Source organism: Dermochelys coriacea, chromosome 6 (assembly GCF_009764565.3).
Source record: "Dermochelys coriacea isolate rDerCor1 chromosome 6, rDerCor1.pri.v4, whole genome shotgun sequence".
Classification (NCBI taxonomy): Eukaryota; Metazoa; Chordata; order Testudines; family Dermochelyidae; genus Dermochelys; species Dermochelys coriacea.
This window is the reverse complement of record NC_050073.1, coordinates 64,543,297-64,564,700: the sequence shown is the minus strand read 5'-3', so window position 1 is coordinate 64,564,700 and position 21,404 is coordinate 64,543,297. Positions and strand designations below refer to the sequence as shown.

The window sequence follows — 21,404 nt, the reverse complement described above, 5'->3', positions numbered from 1 at the left end:
TCTAAGATTGCCAGAGTCAGTGCTTTAGGATACCATTTATAGCATTGAAGAGGTACAGCCTAATTTCTCAGTCTGAAGAGTTTTCTTAAATGTGTGCAACACCCAATGCTATAGCTGGGATTCAATTTGCCACTGCAGGCCAGTTTCCCTGGATCCTCAGGAGTCTCTCTCTTACGAATGGCAGCCCATAAGAGCTCTCTCGTGATAACAGCAGGTCTCAGAAACTAATCCTAAAGTCCTCCTCACCCCTCTTTTTTTTTTTTTTTTTTTTAAAACCCAACAGGACCATTTGCAGCTATACCTTATTTTATAAACCAAGAAAGGGCAAGGGAAAAAGGAAAGGCAACTGCATTTTAAACATAGTTGTTGCTAATTGGCTTCAATCACTTCCTCTGTTCACACTGGATCAAAAAACCCTGATCAAGAGAACTATGATAGAACAGCATTATAAAACCCAGGGGGTGTTTACAGAAAACTTAACGAATAAGGTTCTCAGATAATCCGTATCCATACTATTTAGGGGGAAATTAATAGAATGCTGCTAGCAACTGCTAATTTAAACGTAATTGTAACTATCACAATTCTGACTACAGTCGCCAGCGGGAATGGAAGTGTCTAGTTATATACTATAGGATCAGCTTTGTCTTATTTATCATCTTCCCTGGGATGATGTATTGAGGGAGAAGATCACTTGCTAGGCACTGTATAAATATAACTTGGGGGGGAGATTCTGCGCCCTTGTGGGGATGCAGAATTCATATGGCTCACATTCTTCTGTGCACCCTGCACAGAAAAATGCAAAAAAAAATAAATAAAAAAAATAAAAAAAAGAATCTGCCAGGGGAGGCGCGCCTCTTCCCCAGCAACACGTCTGTTCCAGTGTGCCTGGAGCAGCCTCAGAGACCGGGACAGGGGGCTGGGTGTGCGCGCCTGCGTGATCAGCATCGGAGGTGGGGCTGGGCATACGTGCATGTCAATGAGAGAGAGACTGACTGTCCCTCTCCCTTGCTACTGCAGCTCGCTGGTGTGGAAGGGTAAGGCTTTTTATTATGCATGAGGCAGGCTAGAGGCACAAATGTAGCAGGCCTGCCTGAGTTAACAGATTCATTCTCTGATGCACTAGCCGCCTGACTGTGTACTTAGTAACATTGTTGAAGTTGCTGTTGACGGTTAATTGATCTCATTCTCTGAGGCAGAAATGTAGCAGCCTGACTGTTAAGGTTATATGTTGTTAATGTTGCTATTATTAGTTAACTGTTCCCATTCTCAGTCATTTCCCCTAGGAGCCTAAAACCTGTGAAAGTTTTAGGTTCCTACATAGCCAGATTTCAGAATAGCAGCCACGTTAGTCTGTATCCGCAAAAAGAAGAGGACCTGTGGCACCTTAGAGACTAACAAATTTATTTGACCATAAGCTTTCGTGAGCTACAGCTGTAGCTCACAAAAGCTTATGCTCAAATAAATTTGTTAGTCTCTAAGGTGCCACAAGTCCTCCTTTTCTTTTTACATAGCCAGAGTGATGTAAAGGAGCCTTATTATAAATGACAGTAAAGGGAATCAGCTAAGAAGATCTATGTGCTTTCTCACTTTTTTCAAGTGCCAAAGTGGCACAATGGGGTTAGATTACAGCTCAGAATTTGTTTTACTTACCCATTAAATAAAATAAAATTAAAAGGACTGAGGGCAAATAAAACATTTACCTAACAGTCAAAAAAAAGATCAGGACAATCAGAACCAAGCACTTCCCAAAGTACCCAGCCAAGTCCAGGACAATGACTAGAAAAACTGTACGACTCATGTGTGGAAGTCCGAGCAATTTAAAATGACATTCTACTTTTTTTTGTTGCTGTTTGACGTTCTGTAATGTAATTTAAATGAAAATCCAGGATTATAACTGGAATGCAGGGTATTAGTTACCAATTGTCTAACTTAACTTTCATGTTTTTAGGAAATGCTGAATAGTTATTGTAATTTTTCTGTATTGTAGTTTAAATAAATTACCAAAACAATTGAAACTGGTGTGATTACATTGCATTATTTTGACATACAAACTTTGCAGAATTTTACAGAATTTTTATTTTTTGGCGCAGAATCCCCCCAGGAGTACAAATATGTAGAAGACATGATTCCAGCTCCGAAGAGCTTATAGTAGAATTAAAGATGCAACAAGGGAACAAACAGTAGGTGGGAATGGGGGAGGAAGAACAGTGGAGGGAGAATGAGGGTAATTGGTAAGATCACATGATTACAAATACTAGCTACATGCACAATTTGATAGCCATGAATAAGGCTAGGTGTTTGTCATGGAGGTCATGGATTCTGTGACTTCTGCAATGGCCTGTGCGGTTGGCCTGGGAGCTGCCTGAGCAGCTGGGCCAGCTGCACCGGCCATTGCTGGGGCAGTCTTGGGCCCCCCCTGGCCCCCAGCAGGTGTGTGTGGGGGCTCAGGGCTCCCGGAAGGGGGACAGGAACTCCCCTCCATCAGCTCATAACTCTTTGTACTGCCCCTACCTGCAGGCACTGCCCTGGCAGCTCCCATTGGCCGTGGCTCCCAGCCAATGGAAGATGCAGAACTAGGGTTTGGGGGCAGAGCGGAGGCAGCAGGTGGAGCTAGGAGCTGGAGCTCGCTGCTTCCCAGGAGCTGGGTAGGGAACCTGTCCCAGTTCCACCAACCCCTCCAAGCGCGTCACCCCCCGCACCAAGCATCCGCAGCACCCTGTCCCATTCCCCAGCACCCGCAGGACACGGCCCCCCATTTTAGTCAGGGGTATATAGTAAAAGTCATGGACATGTCACAGGCCGTGAATTTTTGTTTACTGCCTGTTACCTGTCCATGACTTTTACTAAAAATACCCATGACTAAAATATAGCCTTACCATGAATACTTTTAGAGGCCAATTCCCTTCCCTTTTCTGAAGTATAAAATAGAAAAAGTATATCAGTAATCTCAAAGGACATCCAGCTATTATCAGTTTTCATACAACTAATTTGGGTTACATTCTGCCACCCCTGCTCATGTTGAATGGTATGCAGTTCAGTGAATAATCCCATCTTAAAAAAAAAAAGAAGTGAGAAAGGTGGTAAAGTCTGGCCCTATGATTATATATGCCTTCTCATCTCCAAACCACAGTTTAATTTAGAATTTTTGAGATTTGCTCCTGGTGGGCTGTTTTCACTGTATATAGATTTTAGAAGATCGATGAAAGACTTGAGTTCTGCTTTTCAGTCCTCAAACAAACCTCTCTTCATTGTGTACTTTTTATAGCATTCAACAAACAAACGGCAGACTCTAACAGCTTAAACTGCCTAGAATCAGAATGGTTTTATTGCTAAGCATGGCAGATCTTCTTTTATATTTTAATCCAGGTAACATCAGGCTCTCATACTCCCTTTTTCTCATTCTGTCCAATGAAAACCACAGTTCTCCCAGCTGTGCTAACACCGACTCAGAAATCTCTTTGCATCATCTGCATTTAATTTGTTAAACAAAACCAGCCATGTTCGTTTTAGGTCTGTTCAAAGAAGGAATGCTTCCCAAAAGTTGAGAAAAAACAACATCCAGGAAAAAGAAAAATTATTTTCTACTTAAAAGACACGCAAATCATGGAATAAAAACTCAGTTAAAAAGGCAACAGTTAAGCTTTTCTTTACAAAGCAAATTTCCATTCCTTGGCACAAGCACAGTGGCTTCTTTAACGTTTGGAAAATGCCAACCACATTGTAGGCACTATCGACAACAAATTGTGTCTTATTTTACACTGTTTCAAAATGACCAGGTGTCTCAGAATAGACTAAGGCTGCACTGGGAATTGCGTACTAAGGGTCAAGTTCTGCTGAACTTACTTATATAAATATTTTTACTGAATTCAATTAAACTATTTGCATGACTGAGGCTAGCAGGATTTGACCATTAGTAGGGTCCTACATGGAAAATAAGGAAGTCCAAATTATGGTAACATAATCTATACTTTACATTTAAAATTCTATCATCCTGTATACTTTCTTACTCCGCTTTTCGCCAGATCACCATGCATATCCAATTTCTTCATCACATACCTGCTTGGAACCTTTCCTGGAAGTGAAGAAGGCATCGCAGTTCTTCCAGCGACATTTTAGAGTCTGAAAATGTGGGTTGGTGTGATCTGTCAGCAAGTGTTGTTTCAGGTGGTCCACAACTCCAAATATCAGTGAACATCCATGCCACTGGTGGGAGAGCGTATCATAATAAGCCATGGGGGCAAGGTGAGGGAGGAGGGGAAGAGAAAGAGAAGTGAGATAATGCTTTCATCCCTGCTGTCCAACAATATTCCACCAAAAAGAGTTTCTCTCACACACTGCCTCCACACTTCATCCTTCCTCATATCAAACTACAAAGCCCATGTCTCCAAACTGCTTCGGGAGGTTGTGGAAGCTTCTTAACTGGAGGTTTTCAAGAGGAAGGTGAATGGTTTAGCCGCAACAACGACATCTTGGCAGGGGTTTAGATGAGATGACTCTAGGTGTCCCTTCGAACGTTATGATTCTATGATTCCATTAGCACCAGCTTTAGGGAGGAGTGAAATTTGGTGCAACAGTAGCATAAGGCCCTGTGTTGCCTTTTCTAGTTAAGCTAAGTATAGAACAAATGGGCTCTCAATGGAGCTTTACAGCCATTAAACTTGCCACCATGAAAATTCATCGGAAATAACGTCATTGTGCAACTGGAAATATCTAGTGGGCCAGAAAAACAGGAGGTAAGAGGTTTTTGTTTTTAAAGAAAAAAAAACAAGATTTAGATGCAAGACTAACATTAGCGCAACTGTTTCTGTGCACAATGGGTGCAGTAAAGTAAAAGCTTTTTGTTTCAGAAGTCGGCACGTGCCACACACTCAGCTTGAAACAGGCAATATAAGAGAAAGATTTTTAAAAACAATCACTTATCTACCTCAAAACATAGCACCTGCCATCTACTACAGGGTTCCTGGCAAGGCTGCTGCTCCCAGAGGTTAAACTATTTTCACAGTGGAGCTTAAAAGATGTGTGACTGGCTAAACCGAAAGAGTGCTCTAAAAAAATCATGAAAATGAATCTGTTCCATCCCTTGATTTCTGTCCAGACACAGGAGATTGGTCTAGAAACTATAATGAAGGATAAAGAACTGAACACTAGAAATGCTTTGTTCTTTACCCAGCAACGGTAATTCTGCATCAGGTTAAGCCGCACAGCTTGGACACTGCCATCGTAGCAGCCAGTGTAGATCTGTGAAGAAAAAATTATGAAAGAGAAAAAAAAATAAAAATGTGTTTTTAAAGAGATAACAGGCAAAAGTTCAAGTATGAAACATATGAAGTGGAAAGCCTATGCACTTAAGGCTTCTAATTTTGAAACACTTCTTAGATCCAAAATTTAAGATTTAAAAATAGTTATTTGAACAATCATTGAAAGAGTTTTGATTCAGAAACTCTGCTGCACCCCTGAAACATGTAGAGAACCAGAATGAGAAATTAACTCGCCTATTTCCATATACAAACTAAATGCAAAACAATTTTTTTTTTTTTTTTGCTGTTTATAGAGTAAATTAGATTGTAAAAATCCTTTCAATTTTAGTAGTCTTATTAACAGGTAAATTAAAAAGTTATTCTTCAACCTGACAAAGTCCCTTAAAGACATTTCTAGGACTTGGTCTGTAAATGGTCTGTATCTAACTGGTTTACAGACCATCTAGAAGTATGCTGTTTCTGATCTCTAACAAACAGCAGTAAACTGATGGCTAATGCTTCAATTTGTAGTGTTGGAGAAATACGAAGCTAACAGATAGCTGAGAATCTGATGCGTTATTTCTTATTTCCACTATCAGAAGATATCAATTATCTATCTGTTGCAGGGAAGGGACTATACCCTAGTGTTCAAACAGATACAGAGGAGTGAGAGAATGTCCATTTTATAGTACACTTCACTGACTGCTAATCTGAAGCTTCATTTGTGTCTAGATACCTAAAGCACCTCAGAAATATGGTACAGCATAAATCTTGGACTACAATCACACATCTTGGGCACAGTTAAATCTTAATTTCAGCCCCATGAGAAGCAGGACTAGGAAAAAAATATGCATTTCCTATAATGCACTGGTTCTCAGTTCTCTTACACTTCATTCTTTTCTTATTACAAATTTGAAAGTCAGAAATATTAAGCACTTCCCATTTTAACTCTCATTTTATCAAAGTTCAGGAACAAGTTTTCAACTGCACATTCACAAGAGTTTTTAAAAGGTGTCCAGTTTAAGCAGGCAAGTGCTCAGATCTTTGTGTCTACTATAAACCCTAACTTGCATGTGCATCAGGGTATTTGTATACCTAAATCAGTTAAAAAATATTTATGCACTTCACATGTGTTAATTTGAAAGTATGGTCCTGAAAATTGGAAATGGTTTCACCGAGTGAAGTCCTACTAAGTCTAGTCATATAGCTGCTAGAGAAAATGTCAAACAGGACAGACACACTTAAAATATTAAAATCCTAAGTAATTCTTGAACTGTTCTGATTATAGTAACGATGCACACTATGAAGATGAAATTAATGCCTTATGTCTGGCTGATAGAGAGCTATAGTCATGAAATTATAATACAATATTAGCAATCAAACAGCTCAATTTTCCCAACACAATATAACATATGAACTACTTTCCAGAATTGCTACATTGCTGTATTTAGTTGGTATATAAACAGCTTTTCTTTATTATTTATTATTATTATTCTTTTGACTGCCATTTTAAATGGTCCTCTCTCTAGCGGAGTCAGGAAAGTAAAAATAATTAAATCATCTACCACTGATATCAATAAAATCTGAAATCAACACTATCATCAGCTAACAAACAAGACTTTCTATTTTAGATCAATGAAAGGAGGAGAGAGTTACCATGCTCTTATGAATAGTCATACACATGATCATATCTGTGTGTCCTCCATAGACTTGCAAACGGTCATGAGACTTGGGAAGAAAAGAAAATGAAACATCAGGCATTTAATAGTTTGACGTTTTGCAGGCATTTTTTATTGGCTTGCATAATCAGTGACTTTTTAAGAGTTAGGAGCACTGACTATTACAGGAGACTACATTTTTAAAGTCCTCGTGGGTGCCACATTGTACTATCTACTATGTGCTATTAATTTCTTAATTAATGGCAAGGATCCCATCATTTTTCGTCAGTCTACTCTTTCAGGCCTACTGAAAGGTTATATTGGACTCCCTTCAGAGCCTGTCAACACCATTAATCAGTTGGAAGGACTGTTCAGCAATAAAAAGCATTTGTTCTTCAGGGGCTGAGAATATTGCCTCACTGGTCCTTATAGTTTTTTGTTGAATTATTTTAAAACCCCACAAAAATTGGTCAAGGAGAAGGTTGAGAATTTTAAATGGCAGAAGAGGGAGGGGCTGGAAACAAGGAAGATAATTCATATGGTATTTTGCTCTGGAGCTTCTGAAATGTACAAAAAATATAATAGATAAATTCTGTTCCTGGACATCATTTATTTTCTTACCTGTAGCTCATAAACACGGACAAATTTATCCAAGCAAGCAGTCACCATCACCTTCCCTAGGATGTTCACAACAGTTACTGCATGATTATGGCCTTTATAGATTCGTACCAGCTCTCCTGTCTGTGTCAAGACAAGGAAGAAAGAACACCTATTAAATCATGAAAACAGGTACAAACAGCAAGTCTGCAGGTTTCACTGAAATAATAGTTTTATTATTCATTATGTTACAGAACTGCCTAGGGGCTAACAAAGAACAAGGCCCCATTGTATATAGCACCATACAAACATATCATAAGACAAATACACTATCCCAAAGAGCTTACAATCTAAATAGGTAAGGCAGGAAAAGGGATACAACATACAAGCAGAGTAATAGTGTGCAACATCATGTTAGTGTCATTATTATTTTTATTTATCCTTTGTTACTTAAATCCTTAGGTTTTTTGTTTGTTTGTTTGTTTTTAAATGGCGGGAATTTGCCAAAAGGAAAAACAAAAGAAGGCAGGGGAGACGTGATGAACAGCCAATCACCATAGGAGAAAGAACGTTCAGTGTGAAAACTGCAGAAAGCACTGTGATGACCTTAGCAGCATCTGACACTCCCTGGTCAAACTGCTTCTACAACTGCTCTGCTAGCTTCAGTCTTAGGCCAACTCCTCCCTGCAGTTTCTTTTCCCACAGCCCTGCAGCTGGGCTCTGGCAGGAGGGGTCTGTGTGTGTTTGGGCTGAGAGATGCCCTGTGTCTGGACTTTGAGGGGGATACTGGTGTCTGGGTCGGGGGGTGTCCTGCAGCTAAGCTCTGGGGGATGGGAGTGCAGGTGTCTGGGCTCTGGAGTCTTCACCCAGCTCCCTCCAGCGCCCCCTAACAATGGGGTTGTTATAGGGGTTTCTTTAAACTTTCTTTTTTGCTGTTGTCTGTATTGTTGACATACTTGTTGACTAGTATTTTTAAATAAATTACCAAAATAATTGAAATTGGAGTGATTATATTGTGTTATTTTAACCAATAAAATATGCAGCATTTTAAAATATTGTGCGTAGAATTTTTAATATTTTGGTGCAGAATTCCCCAAGGAGTAGACAGCCATATGGGTCCTACTGCCCCTAAATGAGGGTCTCCCCTTCACTGCTCTGGATCCAAGGGATGCTGGAGGAAAGGATAGTCTCCATCTTTCTCCTGTCCCTCCCAGCCAAGTAGACCAGTACCTATTTAAACTGCTTTTGCAACTGCTGTGCTAGCTTTAGTCTTGGGCTAACTCCTTTTCAAAGTTTTAAATGCTTACTCATGCCCACCTGAACGTTATACATTTCTCATGTACGTATCTCACTTAAAAAGTAATTGCAGTACCTTTTACCTAGCTTATAGAAACCCAAAATCAAACCAAAACATGACCTGAAGTTACCAGCAGCAGTTTCCTAGACATCCTATAGTTTATTCATTTCCAACTTTCTGCCCCATTCGGTAAAGCATAATTTCTAACAAAGTACACTTGCAACCATATTACCACAGCCACTAGGAATTGGTACATGCTCCTCCCCCCCAGAAGTTTAAGAGGAAGAATCAGCAGTTGCTAAACAGAATTAACCACATTACCATTTGCACAAAATACATTACCAGACTAATTATTCTGTGTCCACCACTTTGCATCATGGCTTTTGGTATTTTCAATTAATCCGTAATACCGTTTCAAAATAAAGGCAGCATTTTCAAAAGAGAGAAGAGAGTAATCCTATTGGTGCGAGTTGGGGATTGGAAGTCAGGATTTCTGATTTCTATTTCTAGCTCTGCAGTTGACCTACCGACATCTAGTCAGACCTCCTGAATAATACAGGACATCAGACTTTCCTGAATTAGTTCCTGTTTGAACGAGAGTATCTCTTTTAGAAAAACATCCTATCTTGATTAAAGAATTTCTAGTGATAGAAAACCTACTACAGCCCTTGGTAAGTTGTTCTAATAGTTAATTACTCACTGTTGAAAATGCATGCCTTATTTTTTAGATTAAATTAGTCTAGCTTCAACTTTTAGCCACTGGATCTTGTAATACAGTTGTTTGCTAAACTGAAGAGCCTTTTGTTCCATATGTAGGTACTTATAGGCTGTGAGCAAATCACCTTCTCTTTGATAAGTTAAATATACTGATCTCCTTGAATCTCTCATTAAAAGGCATGTTTTCAAACCCTTTGATCATTCTTGTGGTTCTTTTCTGAACCCTCTCCAATTTTTCAATATCCTAGGAATGAAGGATAATGTTTACAAAGTGCTTTGCGTTCCTCAAATAGAAAGGAGCTATACAACATAGTGTAAGAGTCATATCCTCTTAAGCATATGGGCATCCAAAGAAATTCTCATTGCTTTTATCACCTCCACAGTAAAAGCTATTTAGGGTTTCAAGTATCTGAATGACTTACATGTATATTGTGGGCATGGACAGATTGGTCACTGGAGCCACTGAACACCAGATCGTTCACAACCTTTTAAAGAGGACAACAAAACAGTTAGTTTTGACTTCTGGATCATTTTAATCTGAGTGAAACAACACGTACAAACTACTTGAGTAAGGATTTTCTTACTTTAAAGTACACCTCTACTCCAATATAACGGGGTCCTCGGGAACCAAAAAATCGTACCATCTTATAAGTGAGACTGCATTATATCAGGGTAGGAAGAGGAACCGCTCCCCATCCCAGCTCACCTCCGCTCCACCTCCTCCCCTGAGTGCGCCACTGCCGCTCCGCTTCTCCCCCCTCCCTCTCAGGCTTACCGTGAATCAGCTGTTTGGTGCGGCAAAGCCTGGGAGGGAGGGGGGAGAAGCAAAGGGGGTGGTGCACTTGTGGGAGGAGGTGGAGGTGAGGGGTGGGAGGTGCAGCAAGTAAGTGGTGGGGTGCAGAGGAACCTCTTGCGGTAACACGAATTTGGATACAATGAGGTAAAGCAGCCCTGCTCCCCGGAGCGCTGCTTGACCGCATTACATCCGAATTCACGTTATATCGGGGTAGAGGTGTAGCAATATATTTCACCAAGGCGTATTGACTTCACAAATACTTCCTCCTGTATCCTCTACCCCTTCCAATCTTTCAATCTAGTGGGAAGAACCCCTTAAAAATTAATTATTCAATGTATAGCTACATTAGGAAACACATTAAGCTACCCAAATGGTAATCAGTGATATTTATACACTATATACCTCACACACACAGAGTCAATTAACCACAGTTAACTCAGGCGATTAACTCAAAAAAATTAATTGCAATTAATCATACTTATAACAATAGAATACTAATTGAAATTTATTAAATATTTTTGGATGTTTTTCCTACATTTTCAATATTGATTTCAATTCCAACACAGAATACAAAGTGCACAGTGCTCACTTTATATTATTTTTTATTACATATATATGCACTGTAAGAATGATAAACAAAAGAAATAGTATTTTTTCAATTCACCTCATACAAGTACTGTAGTGCAATCTCTTTATCGTGAAAGTATAACTTACAAATGCAGATTTTTTTTGGTTACATAATTGCACTCAAAACCAAAACAGTGTAAAACTTCAGAGCCTACAAGTCCACTCAGTCCTACATCTTAGTCTGCCAATCGCTAAAGACAAACAAGTTTGTTTACATTGACCGGAGATACTGCTGTCTGCTTCTTATGAAATGTCTTCTGAAAGTGAGAACAGGCATTTGCATGGCACTTTTTAGCTGGCGTTATGAGGTATTTACATACCAGATATGCTAAACATATGCCCCATTCCATGCTTCGGCCACCATTCCAGAAGACATGCTTCCATGATGATGATGCTTGTTAAAAAAAATAAAGTGTTAATTAACTTTGTGACTGTAGTCCTTGTGGGGAGAACTGTATGTCTCCTGCTCTGTTTTACCTGCATTCTGCATATATTTCATTATTATAGCAGTCTTGGATGATGACCCAGCACATGTTCGTTTTAAGAACACTTTCAGAGCAGATTTGACAAAACACAAATAAGGTACCAATGTGAGATTTCTAAAAATAGCTACAGCACTTAACCCAAGGTTTAAGAATCTGAAGTGCCGTCCAAAATATGAAAGGGACGAGGTGTGGAGAATGCTTTTTGAAGTCTTAAAAGACCAATACTCTGATGTGGAAACTACAGAACCCAAGCCACAAAAACAAACAACCACCACCACCTTCTGCTGGTGGCATCTGACTCAGATGATGAAAATGAATATGCATCACTCTACACTGCTTTGGATTGCTATCAAGCAGAATCCATCATAAGCATGGAAGCACGTTCTCTGGAAGGGTGGTTGAAGCATGAAGGGACATATGAATCTTTAGGGCATCTGGCAATGTCAGCTACAACAGTGCCATGTGAATGCCTGTTCTCACTTTCAGGTGACATTGTTAAGAAGCAGGCAGTATTATCTCCTGTAAATTGTAACCAACCTTGTTTGTCTGAATGAATGGCTGACCAAGAAGTAGGACTGAACGGTCTTGTAGGCTCTAAACTTTTACATTGTTTTATTTTTGAATGTAGGGTTTTTTTGTACATCATTCTATATTTGTAAGTTCAACTTTCATGATAAAGAGATTGCACTACAGCACTTGTATGAGATGAACTGAAAAATACAATTTTTTTTTGTTTTTTTACACTGCAAATACTTGTAATCAAAAATATAAAAATGTGCCCTGTACACTTTGTATTCTGTATTGTAGCTGAAATTAATATATTTGAAAATCTAGTAAACATCCAAAAACATGTATTCTATTGTTGTTGAATTGCGATTAATTTTTTTAATCGCTTGACAGCCCTAATACGCACACATACATACATCCAACAATTGCAATTTTTATTTTAAAAGATTCATCCCACATCCTGGGCAAAGATATAATTATGTGTGTTTGGGTCAAATAAACTGCTTATTTATCAGCTTTATTGTAAAATCCATTGTTTTCTTTAGAAGTTAGGATTTTGCTGGTCCCCTTTCTGACCAGGACAATGAAACTCACCCAGTACAATTACTTTAAAGCATCAGACTGTTTAAGTAGTAGATAGGCTTCTACGACAATCTGTACCCTTATGTTCATCCCTTACAATACTTATAAATTTTGTGCAAAATATGCCTTGTGAGGTGTATCATTTGAAAACTCAATGTGCTGATCATTATTGTCCTGGTAAAATGGGTACACTGTATGTAATGTTATAAGTCTACTGTATGATATTAAGACAATCCAAGCCTGCAAAAAACAAAAACAAACCAAAAAAACCACAAATCAGTTCCTCGGAAAGGAAAAGGAAACCCATGCCTCAGCCAGGTGTCAACAACGGCAAATAGACTATCATCTAGTCAAGGCCATTCTTTGGCAGGAAAAAGGGTGAGAGCGAGAAATTTACATCTTGGCAAAGAAACAGCCGAGTCTCCATAGACTTTCCGTCTCCTTAACCTCATCTGGAGATGATTTTCAAAGAAGAAACAAAACTATAAGGGGAACACACAAAGACTCCTCCCTATCTGCCTGCCCAGGGCATCACCACCACCTGAACAACAAGGAAAGTAATACTGAATTGGGAAAGGGGTCCTGGCCAAAAGGAATCCAGCCAGAAAGACTGCTGAAGAATGTGGTGAGAGACCTTCGCTTTAAATTCATTTAGCTTGTTAAAAAGTAAAATGCAACTAATATCTAACTTATTTTCTTGTGACCAAATCTTACTTTTATGCCTCATTATTTGTAAATCACTTAAAATCCATTTTTCTGAAGTTAATAAACTTGTTTTATTGTTTTATCTAAACCAGAGTGCTCGGACTGAAGCGTTTCAGAAACACCATTTGAGATAACAGGATTTGTACATATATAAACTTGTACTTTCCACGAGAGTGCTGGGGAGTATAAAACGCACATTTCTGGGGGAAAGTCTGGGACTGCGAATTTGCTGGTGTTGCTCTGCAGTGCAGTTCAGGAGTGGCTGGCTATAGCGCCTCGTACAATATAACTGGGAGTTGTTTACATGCTGGAGACTGTGTGTAAGCAGACCAGGAGTGGTTGCTCTTACAGCAAAGCAGTATAATAGGCACCCCAGGTTGGAGATTTGAGGGGACACAGTTGTTCAACAGTCCAGACTGTACCCTGGGTAATGTCACACCTTCATACCAGACTACCAATTCCAGAACCGTCCAGGCTTTCACCCCTCAATAACTAGTTAAAATCCAGCTTCAGCTAGCAGCAAGTGGCTGACTAGCAATTTATGTGAAACGAGTTAGTAATCTCAGTTCCATTCCTAGCAAACAGATCTCAGAGTTCACAATACAAAAACAATCACACACACAAGCTGACCGGTAATCTCAGAATCGTAGGATTGAATGGGCAGAAAGATTAAATTAGACTTTGCCCATCAAAAAAAATATTCACTTCATCACAGGGTTAAGACAGCGAGGCTATGTGGGGAAAAATGTGCTTTGCAGCTGCAACTCTGCTCTGTAGACATAAGCCATCAACACCCTACACTGTCACCTATCTGGCACTTTTTAAGCACACAAAACTAAGCAAAAAAAGTTTGAAGACGACCCAAATGTGCTCCAATATGCGTGTAGATGGCAGAAGCAAGAGCAGGTCAGGGACAGAGCTGGCAAGTAATGTAGAACACATATGCACCACGCTTTATATTAGAGTGGGCACATTACTATCGATCATTAAAGGTATGTCTACACAAAAGAAGTTGTGCCACTTTATCTATATACTTAAAGTGATACAGCCCTCCTAGGGTGGATGCAGTTATACCAGTAGAGCTATTCCCATACACCAGTCTAAGGCAACTTTCCACTGGTATATCAGCATCCACATTAGGAGTGGGATTGAATCAATACAACTATTTCCATCACAAAAATCACATTCCTGCATATAGAGAAGGCTTATTTGGGGGGGGGGGGGGAATGGGAGGGGGGAGAGAAGAAGGGGACATGTCTAAAGGGACATTTTGAGTACTTTCTCCATGGAGTTAATTTTTTCCAAAATTTCCAGTGTGAATTACAGGCAAAATAGGTGAGAGTTTCCTTTTTTCCTTCTGGCAAGATGATTGTTCCACCGCCCCCTTGGGCTTCTGAAATCAACATCCCTCTTGTGTACACTAGTACTATGAAGTGCAATAGCAGCAGCACTAGGAAACGCATCAATTGTGGTAGCAAGGCCAGCAGAAGGAGCTCAAAGTTGGGGAATACTTTTCACACATGAATGGATTTTTATTTTAGTCAAAAGACAGATAAAATTTCCTGTGGCATCAGTTCTCAACCAGAGGTCAGGGGCTGCAAGCAGGTTTCAGGGGGTCTGCCAAAATAAATCAGAGAGCAGGGCTGCCATTAGACTTGCTGAGGTCCAAGGCAGAAAGCCTGAGCCCTGCTGCCTCGGGCTGAAGCCCAAGCCCAAGCCCCAATCCCACCATGTGAGGCTGAAGCCTGAGAAACTTAGTTTTGCGGGGCCCCCTGTTGCATGGCACCTCAGGCAATAGCCCTGCTTGCTACCCCCTAACGCAGGCCCTGACTTTAATATACTGGATATGCAGAAAAACAGTTGTTGTGGCACACATGGGGTGTGGAATTTTTATCACCTGTTGCAGGGGCCTCAGAAAGAAAAAGGTTGAGAACCCCTCTTCTATGGGAATATCAAAACGTTAAAGTCTCTCAAATATCAGGTGGAAGTAATAGTCTCCTTAACATATAGTGACTACATCATTTGTCAAAAACTGTTACTTCCCAAGGTACTTGCCTTCATACAGAGTATTGTTTTGCTATGACCTTCAAGAGTTCGTAGAAGCAGTCCATTTCGAGCATCCCGCACACTGATGGTACAGTCATAAGACCCCACTACCAACAACTTGCGTGCTCCTTCCTGAGCCGTGGCTAAACAGCTGACTGCTCTAGGGCCATGGCATTCAAAGGTATCGATTTGCTTGTTGTTCTGCAAAATAAAGAAGAAGTCAAAGACTGAAAGGAATGTAGACCACTGAGTCTTTCCTTCTTCAAAGATATGATTCCTCAGACTGAAAGTATATCTGATATTACTCTTGTACATACCTAAAAAGACAAAAAGGTGCAACTACCACTACTGATGGAATACTGTTTAAGATTAAAATATAATCTAAAAATCTAAAGCTAATTCTTTGTTCCCTCCGAGATCCTTTAAACAAGTATTCCTAATTTATCATAACAGTTTGTTTTGCATTACAAATTCATTTAGCTTCTTTCCAGTGAGCTGTGCTTACAATTTGACCAGTAGTAAGAAACAGTCATTCTTCAGTGGTAGAAGAACAGAACTGCTAGATGAGGCATGTGAACTTAGATATTTCATTATTCTTTAAATACCACACGATTATGAAGTGTGTTTCTTCACGTTTAGTGTGAAAATTCTGTGAAGATAATCTGAGGTTCACTGGCATAATACTTCTTCTCTTGAGTTCTCAGAACAAGCCCTCTTTTTAGATCTCCTTAAAATATGAGCTTATTTTGCTAGGTTAGTTTTGAGCAATGAGCCTGGAGTCAATCTAAGCAAATAATGAGATAAGTTTGTGTTTTTATTTAAAACATTGTGGCCTCATGGTTAGTTTTCAGCCAAACAAGAGGCCTGTTTGAACACCTCTGTCCTAGGTTTGTATCTCGTACACTCTGCAGTGATCCAATTCAAGTCTTAGTGAGGAGTCATAGCACACAGAGAAGCAAGTGCCATTAAGCCTTTATCACCCACAAAAGTTCAGGGAACCTTGCGGTAGGCAGGGGAATTCCTGTGAGGACACAGAGGGTAGCTGGAAGAAGGTGAAGGGGAGAAAGTTCATTCAGGGACATGTAAATACTGAAACAGAAAATGACTTAACTGCTACCTTGATATACAATAGTTATGAATGTTCTTGCTATTCAAGAGACAAAATGGAATTGGAAATGGGAGTGGGAAGAAAAGAGAATACCACCTGCTAAAACTGTTTCAATATGGATTGACGCACCAGTTTTCAAATACACTGACCTTTATGGTGAAAGTGACCACATTGCCATTTGCCAGGCCTGCATACAGGATTCGCCATCTACTATGCAGACAGAGCACCCGGTCTTCCAATTTAAATTGCTCCATGCACTCCTTGGTCTGACAAGAAACAAACAGTTACAGCTTTTGTCATTAGTGGAAAAATTGGGAGACTATTTTTAGATAACTGGGAAAAACTGAAATGAGTCATTTGTCTTGCCTATGAATTGTGTTGCTTCTCTCCAGTAATGGAGAAGTTCTTCTGCCTGTGTGAAGCTCTTTTTCCAAGAGCTCACTCCCACCCCAACTCAACTTCTTTAGCAATTTCCCCATACGGGAAGTGGCATAAATGATAGTCAGATGGTATTATCTTTCCACAGATCAGTGACCTAAAACTATTTGTCCATAGGAAGCAGACATCTACTCCACAATCCTTCAAGGTCAAGGATCACCTTCACTCTCAATTTCAGCAGACAGACCTTTCTTTCATTGATCCCTGTCAGAGGCCAGATTAAGCAGCTCTCTTCCAACTTGCTTCTTTGCCTCTGGTATGAGAAGCTCAGCTTCATCCCCTTGGAACACCATGGACTTCCCATGAGAGCTGTATTGCCTATACTCCAAGTGAAATGCACTTTTCATAGACTACTGAGGAAGTCGGAAAAAAATACAAGTTAACCGAGATGTGCACTTCCAAGTGGTTGTCTTCCACCGCAATTACCTCTGCTGACCTCATTTAACTTGCCATTACCCTCTATGCCTGAACAAAGAGCCTACTGAATTCAAAAACTGGCCAGTAGAATGGGGAAGCACAGTGATATTGTTCAGAAACCAGCCATTATTAAGTTATTGTAAAACAGATACAGGAACTTTGACGAATACTGGGTCAGTCATAGAAACTTAATATACCAGAATTTATTCAAGTGCATGCTAAATACAATATATCCCTTTTGACTAGCTCACCTGCATCTAGCCGACTAATTCATCTTGGGCCAGGACTATTAATATTCCAAACATTTAGAATGTCCACCAGGGAATGTGCAACTTTTCCTTCAATTACATTAGCCAGAAGCCCACAAAAGTTAATATTTTGTCCTGGACCACCTGACATCTCACAATTCATTAGGGCAATAAACCTGACATCAAATAGTATACAGCGTAAGATACTGATATAACTACTGACATTTATATATGGAATATCTACTAGTTTGTTTTTAAGAGGTTTGTAAAATTCATAATGGTTTCCACTTCAAAAGCCTGTACACCGAAGACTCTCTGCATCAGAGAACTTGACTTTAAAAGGTAAAAGAATACCAAAAAAAAAGTACCTGTTTTTAAACTCAAACATTTCTGAAGTAGTTTCTATAAAATATGTAGCACACAAAATATGATAATGTGGTAATACGTTTTTATTGGCACTTGTCTGGGATAATTTGAATAACCATACCAACTCCTACTGTCCAAATCTTTGTATCACAACACATACACTCTGTTTAAAACAGAGAACTGGGAGTCCAAAGAAAACTTGGTTATATTTCTGTTTCTGCTGTTGAGTTGATCTGCAACTTTGGGTAGGTCACTTTGTTTCATCATGTGTAGAATGGGGCTAATATCTAGCTCATGGGGATTTGAAAGATTTGGTTCATTAATGCTTGAAAAGCCCCTTGAGATTCTCACACAAAGGTGCAAAGTTTAATACCATGTTTATGAGTACCTTGATATTGTAACAGTTGATTGTGTGGTCACTAGAGCCAGTGTAGAGGGCTGCATTCTTCCCATTTGTTTGAGTAACCAGGAGACAGTTCACTTTGGAAGTGTGTCCTTCAAAGACACCCACACATTTCCTGTTCTAAAAGTAGAGCACAAAATCTGTTAATGTGCAGATTATAATATAAGCTAATTTTCTTCCTCTACCTAATGTTTACACAAATCTACACATACTCTCAGATCCCAGCAAAGCAACAGAGTTCTGTGACCCAAGGAACTCTTGATGCTAGCTGGCAGGGGGAACAGAGATGCATAAGGGTTACAGAGATTCCCTGGGTGTGGTAGTTCACCAAAGAATATCATGTGAGATCCCTACTGAAAGCCTGTATCACACTGATCATCATAATCTTTGCAAAGTTTATGTCCAGATAACATGTAAGGAGATACCTATATATACACAGGAAGTTATGTTCTTAAAGCCTGGAGGTAAAGGCAGGTCACCCAGAGATGGCATACCTTAAGATAGAGTCCGCCAAAAAGGAGGTAGCAGATACTTCTATCCCTGGCTGAGCATTGTTAATTGTGTGTCTTACACTGGAAGTATATTTGGATACTGAATCAAATGCTCATGAAGAGAGTGCAGGGACTTCAAGAGAAGAAATTAACAGGAAGAGGTAAACAGCGAGGGAGGGAAACCTGTTTGCAGGTTAAAAAAAAAAGGCCTGGTCCAATATATTGTGTGTGCAGAACGATGCCCTTGCATCCTTCATCTGGGAAGACAAGCTGCCAGTGGGTTTGGTCTCATAAAAGGAGGGTCTCAGCCATCCTAGCTGAAAAATGTGGTGACAATGACTTTGGATAAACAAAGTACCTTATTTAACAAGATGCCCTCTTGTTAAATATGTTTAAGCTCTAGAATAAGTGTTATGATTTTATTTTATATGTAACCCTTTGGGTCCATTAACCATACTTCCTTCTTCTCAAATTCCCATTCTTTGTTAAATAAACTTAATTCTTGTTTTCACTATAAACAAATTTAAGTGCAAGGTTGCAACTGGTGATCCAGGTTACAACTGGTAAACTGGGGTGTACTATTCCTTTGGGAGCAGAGGATCTGGGAATTATGTGAGTGTCCAGTGATTAAGGGGCTGAGGACTCCAGGGAGACATCTAGGGGTTGGAGTATATCTATTGCTAACCTGCAAAGGGATGGCAGAGCCTGCGTCAGCTGAGAGGAGAATGCTTGTGCTGTCTGTGGCTGGCAGAGTTGGGGAGCTGACCCTGACAGGAAAACACAAGGTTTCCTCATGCTCAGGGCAGGTGATAGCAAGCTGCCTCACAACCTTGGTACCCCAGGGAGCCTCACAATCCCCCTCCCCCCCCCACACACTTCCTGCTACAGTGGTGTTTACTTCAGCAAAAGAAAGATATAATGAGGGACACTAGATTTTTATCCAAATTTCATAATGAACAATACACTGTTATAATTCTAGTCCCAAAGAAATCCCAGCACACTTGCACAATCTATACTGCGTAAGTACTGTCAGGCTAAAAGGAGCCTAGAAAAGCAGCATAGTTCAGAGCAGTGATTCTTAACCAGGGTATGCATACCCCTGAGGGAACATGGAGGTCTTCCAATGGGTGCATCAACTTACCTAGATCAGTGTTTCTTAACCTAGAGGTCACAACCCCCAGGGGGGTTGTAGAATGGATATAGGAGGGGATGCAAATGCAGGGCCCGTGTTAGAAGGTAGCAAGCAGAGGAATTACCTGGGGCCCCATGCCACAGGGGACCCCACAAAGCTAAATTACATGCTTGGGCCCCAGGCAGCAGGGCTCAGGCTTCAGACTCCTGAAAGGGGTATAGTAGTTGGGAAAGGTTGAGAATCACTGGTCCAGAGCACCAGCAATCAGAAAACCAAAGGTCTAGTCCAGTGGTCACCAACCGGTCAATCACAATCGACTGGTCGATCTTGGAGGATCTCCCCGTTGATTAATATCTCCGGCTGCGCAGTGGGGCTGCCGCTAAGACAGACTCCCTGCCTGCTCCAGCCCCATGCCGCTCCCGGAAGCGGCCATCACGGCCCCAGGGGCACGGCAGGGGTCTCCCTCTGAATGCTGCTCCTGCCTGCAAGCACCACCCCTGCAGCTCTCATTGGCTGTGAATGGGGAGCTGTTACCAGCGGGAGCTGCGGCTGTGGTGTTTGCAGAGAGGGGCAGCGTGCAGAGCCATGTGCCGCCTGTCCCAGTTTCCCCTCCCAGGGGCTGCAGAGACGTATTGGCCCTTTCCAGGAGAGGTGGGGGGCCGAGGTAGGCAGGGAGTCTGCCTTAGTGGCAGCCACACTGTACCACCGACCAGGAGCCGCTGGAGGTAAATGCTGCCCAGCGAGAAGCCGCACCGCAACCCCCAGCCCTGAGCCCCCTCCCAGATCAAGCACCTGAATGCCCTCCTGCACCCCAAACCCCAGCCCTGAGCCCTCTCCCAGAGCCAGCACTCAGTACTCCCCCTGCACCCCAACCAGTAGCGTAGCTAGGGGGGAGCGGGGCAGCAGCCACTCCCTCACCGAGCAGAAGTGTTGCCTTTTTAATTCTTTGGCACCTTCTAAATTTTTTACTCACTCGGCGGCGCTCTGGGTTTTTGGCGGCAGGTCTGGCAGCACTCCGGGTCTTCAGCAGCACTTCAGCGTCGGGACCTTTACTCACTCCGGTCTTCAGCGGCATTGCGGTGGCGGGGGAGGGGGCCTTCAGTGCTGCCAAAGACTGGAGCAAGTGAAGTGCTACTGAAGACCCAGAGTGCTGCCTGACCCGCTGCCGGGTGAGTACTAGTGGGTGGCGCCTTTTTTAAAATCTCCGCTCCCCGTTTTCTGCACCAGGCTACACCACTGACCCCCCCTCTCAGAGCCAGCACCTTGTACTCCCTCCTGCACCCCAACACTCTGCCCCAGGCCAGAGCCCCCTCCCACACTGTGAACTCCTCAGCCCAGAGCCCGCACCCCCCCCAACCCCAACCCCCTCCTCCAGCCTCTTGAAAGTGAGGGTGGGGGAGAGCAAGTGACGGAGAGGGGAGGAGATAGAGTGAGTGGGGCAGGGTAGATCCTGGTTGCCCTTAAATTCAAAAAGTGATCTTGGGCGTAAAAAGGTTGGAGACCACTGGTCTAGTCCCATTCTTGTAAAGCACTTTGGAGATCTATGG

The 21,404-nt window shown here is 41.3% G+C and overlaps 1 protein-coding gene across 5 annotated transcripts in view; it reads right to left on the bottom strand.

Moving 5' to 3' along the window:
* The window catches only part of ZNF106 (zinc finger protein 106), a 73,076-nt gene that overhangs the window by 1,695 nt on the left and 49,977 nt on the right, over window positions 1–21,404 (bottom strand). For all 5 annotated transcript variants that reach the window (XM_038405463.2, XM_038405465.2, XM_043516704.1 and 2 more), the window contains 8 exons: window positions 18,220–18,354; window positions 16,512–16,628; window positions 15,264–15,455; window positions 9,929–9,991; window positions 7,517–7,636; window positions 6,894–6,965; window positions 5,167–5,238; window positions 4,057–4,203 (listed from right to left, as the gene is read on the bottom strand). In XM_038405463.2, coding sequence (XP_038261391.1) covers window positions 4,057–4,203; window positions 5,167–5,238; window positions 6,894–6,965; window positions 7,517–7,636; window positions 9,929–9,991; window positions 15,264–15,455; window positions 16,512–16,628; window positions 18,220–18,354 — 918 coding nt within the window. The remainder of the gene's footprint in view (window positions 1–4,056; window positions 4,204–5,166; window positions 5,239–6,893; window positions 6,966–7,516; window positions 7,637–9,928; window positions 9,992–15,263; window positions 15,456–16,511; window positions 16,629–18,219; window positions 18,355–21,404) is intronic.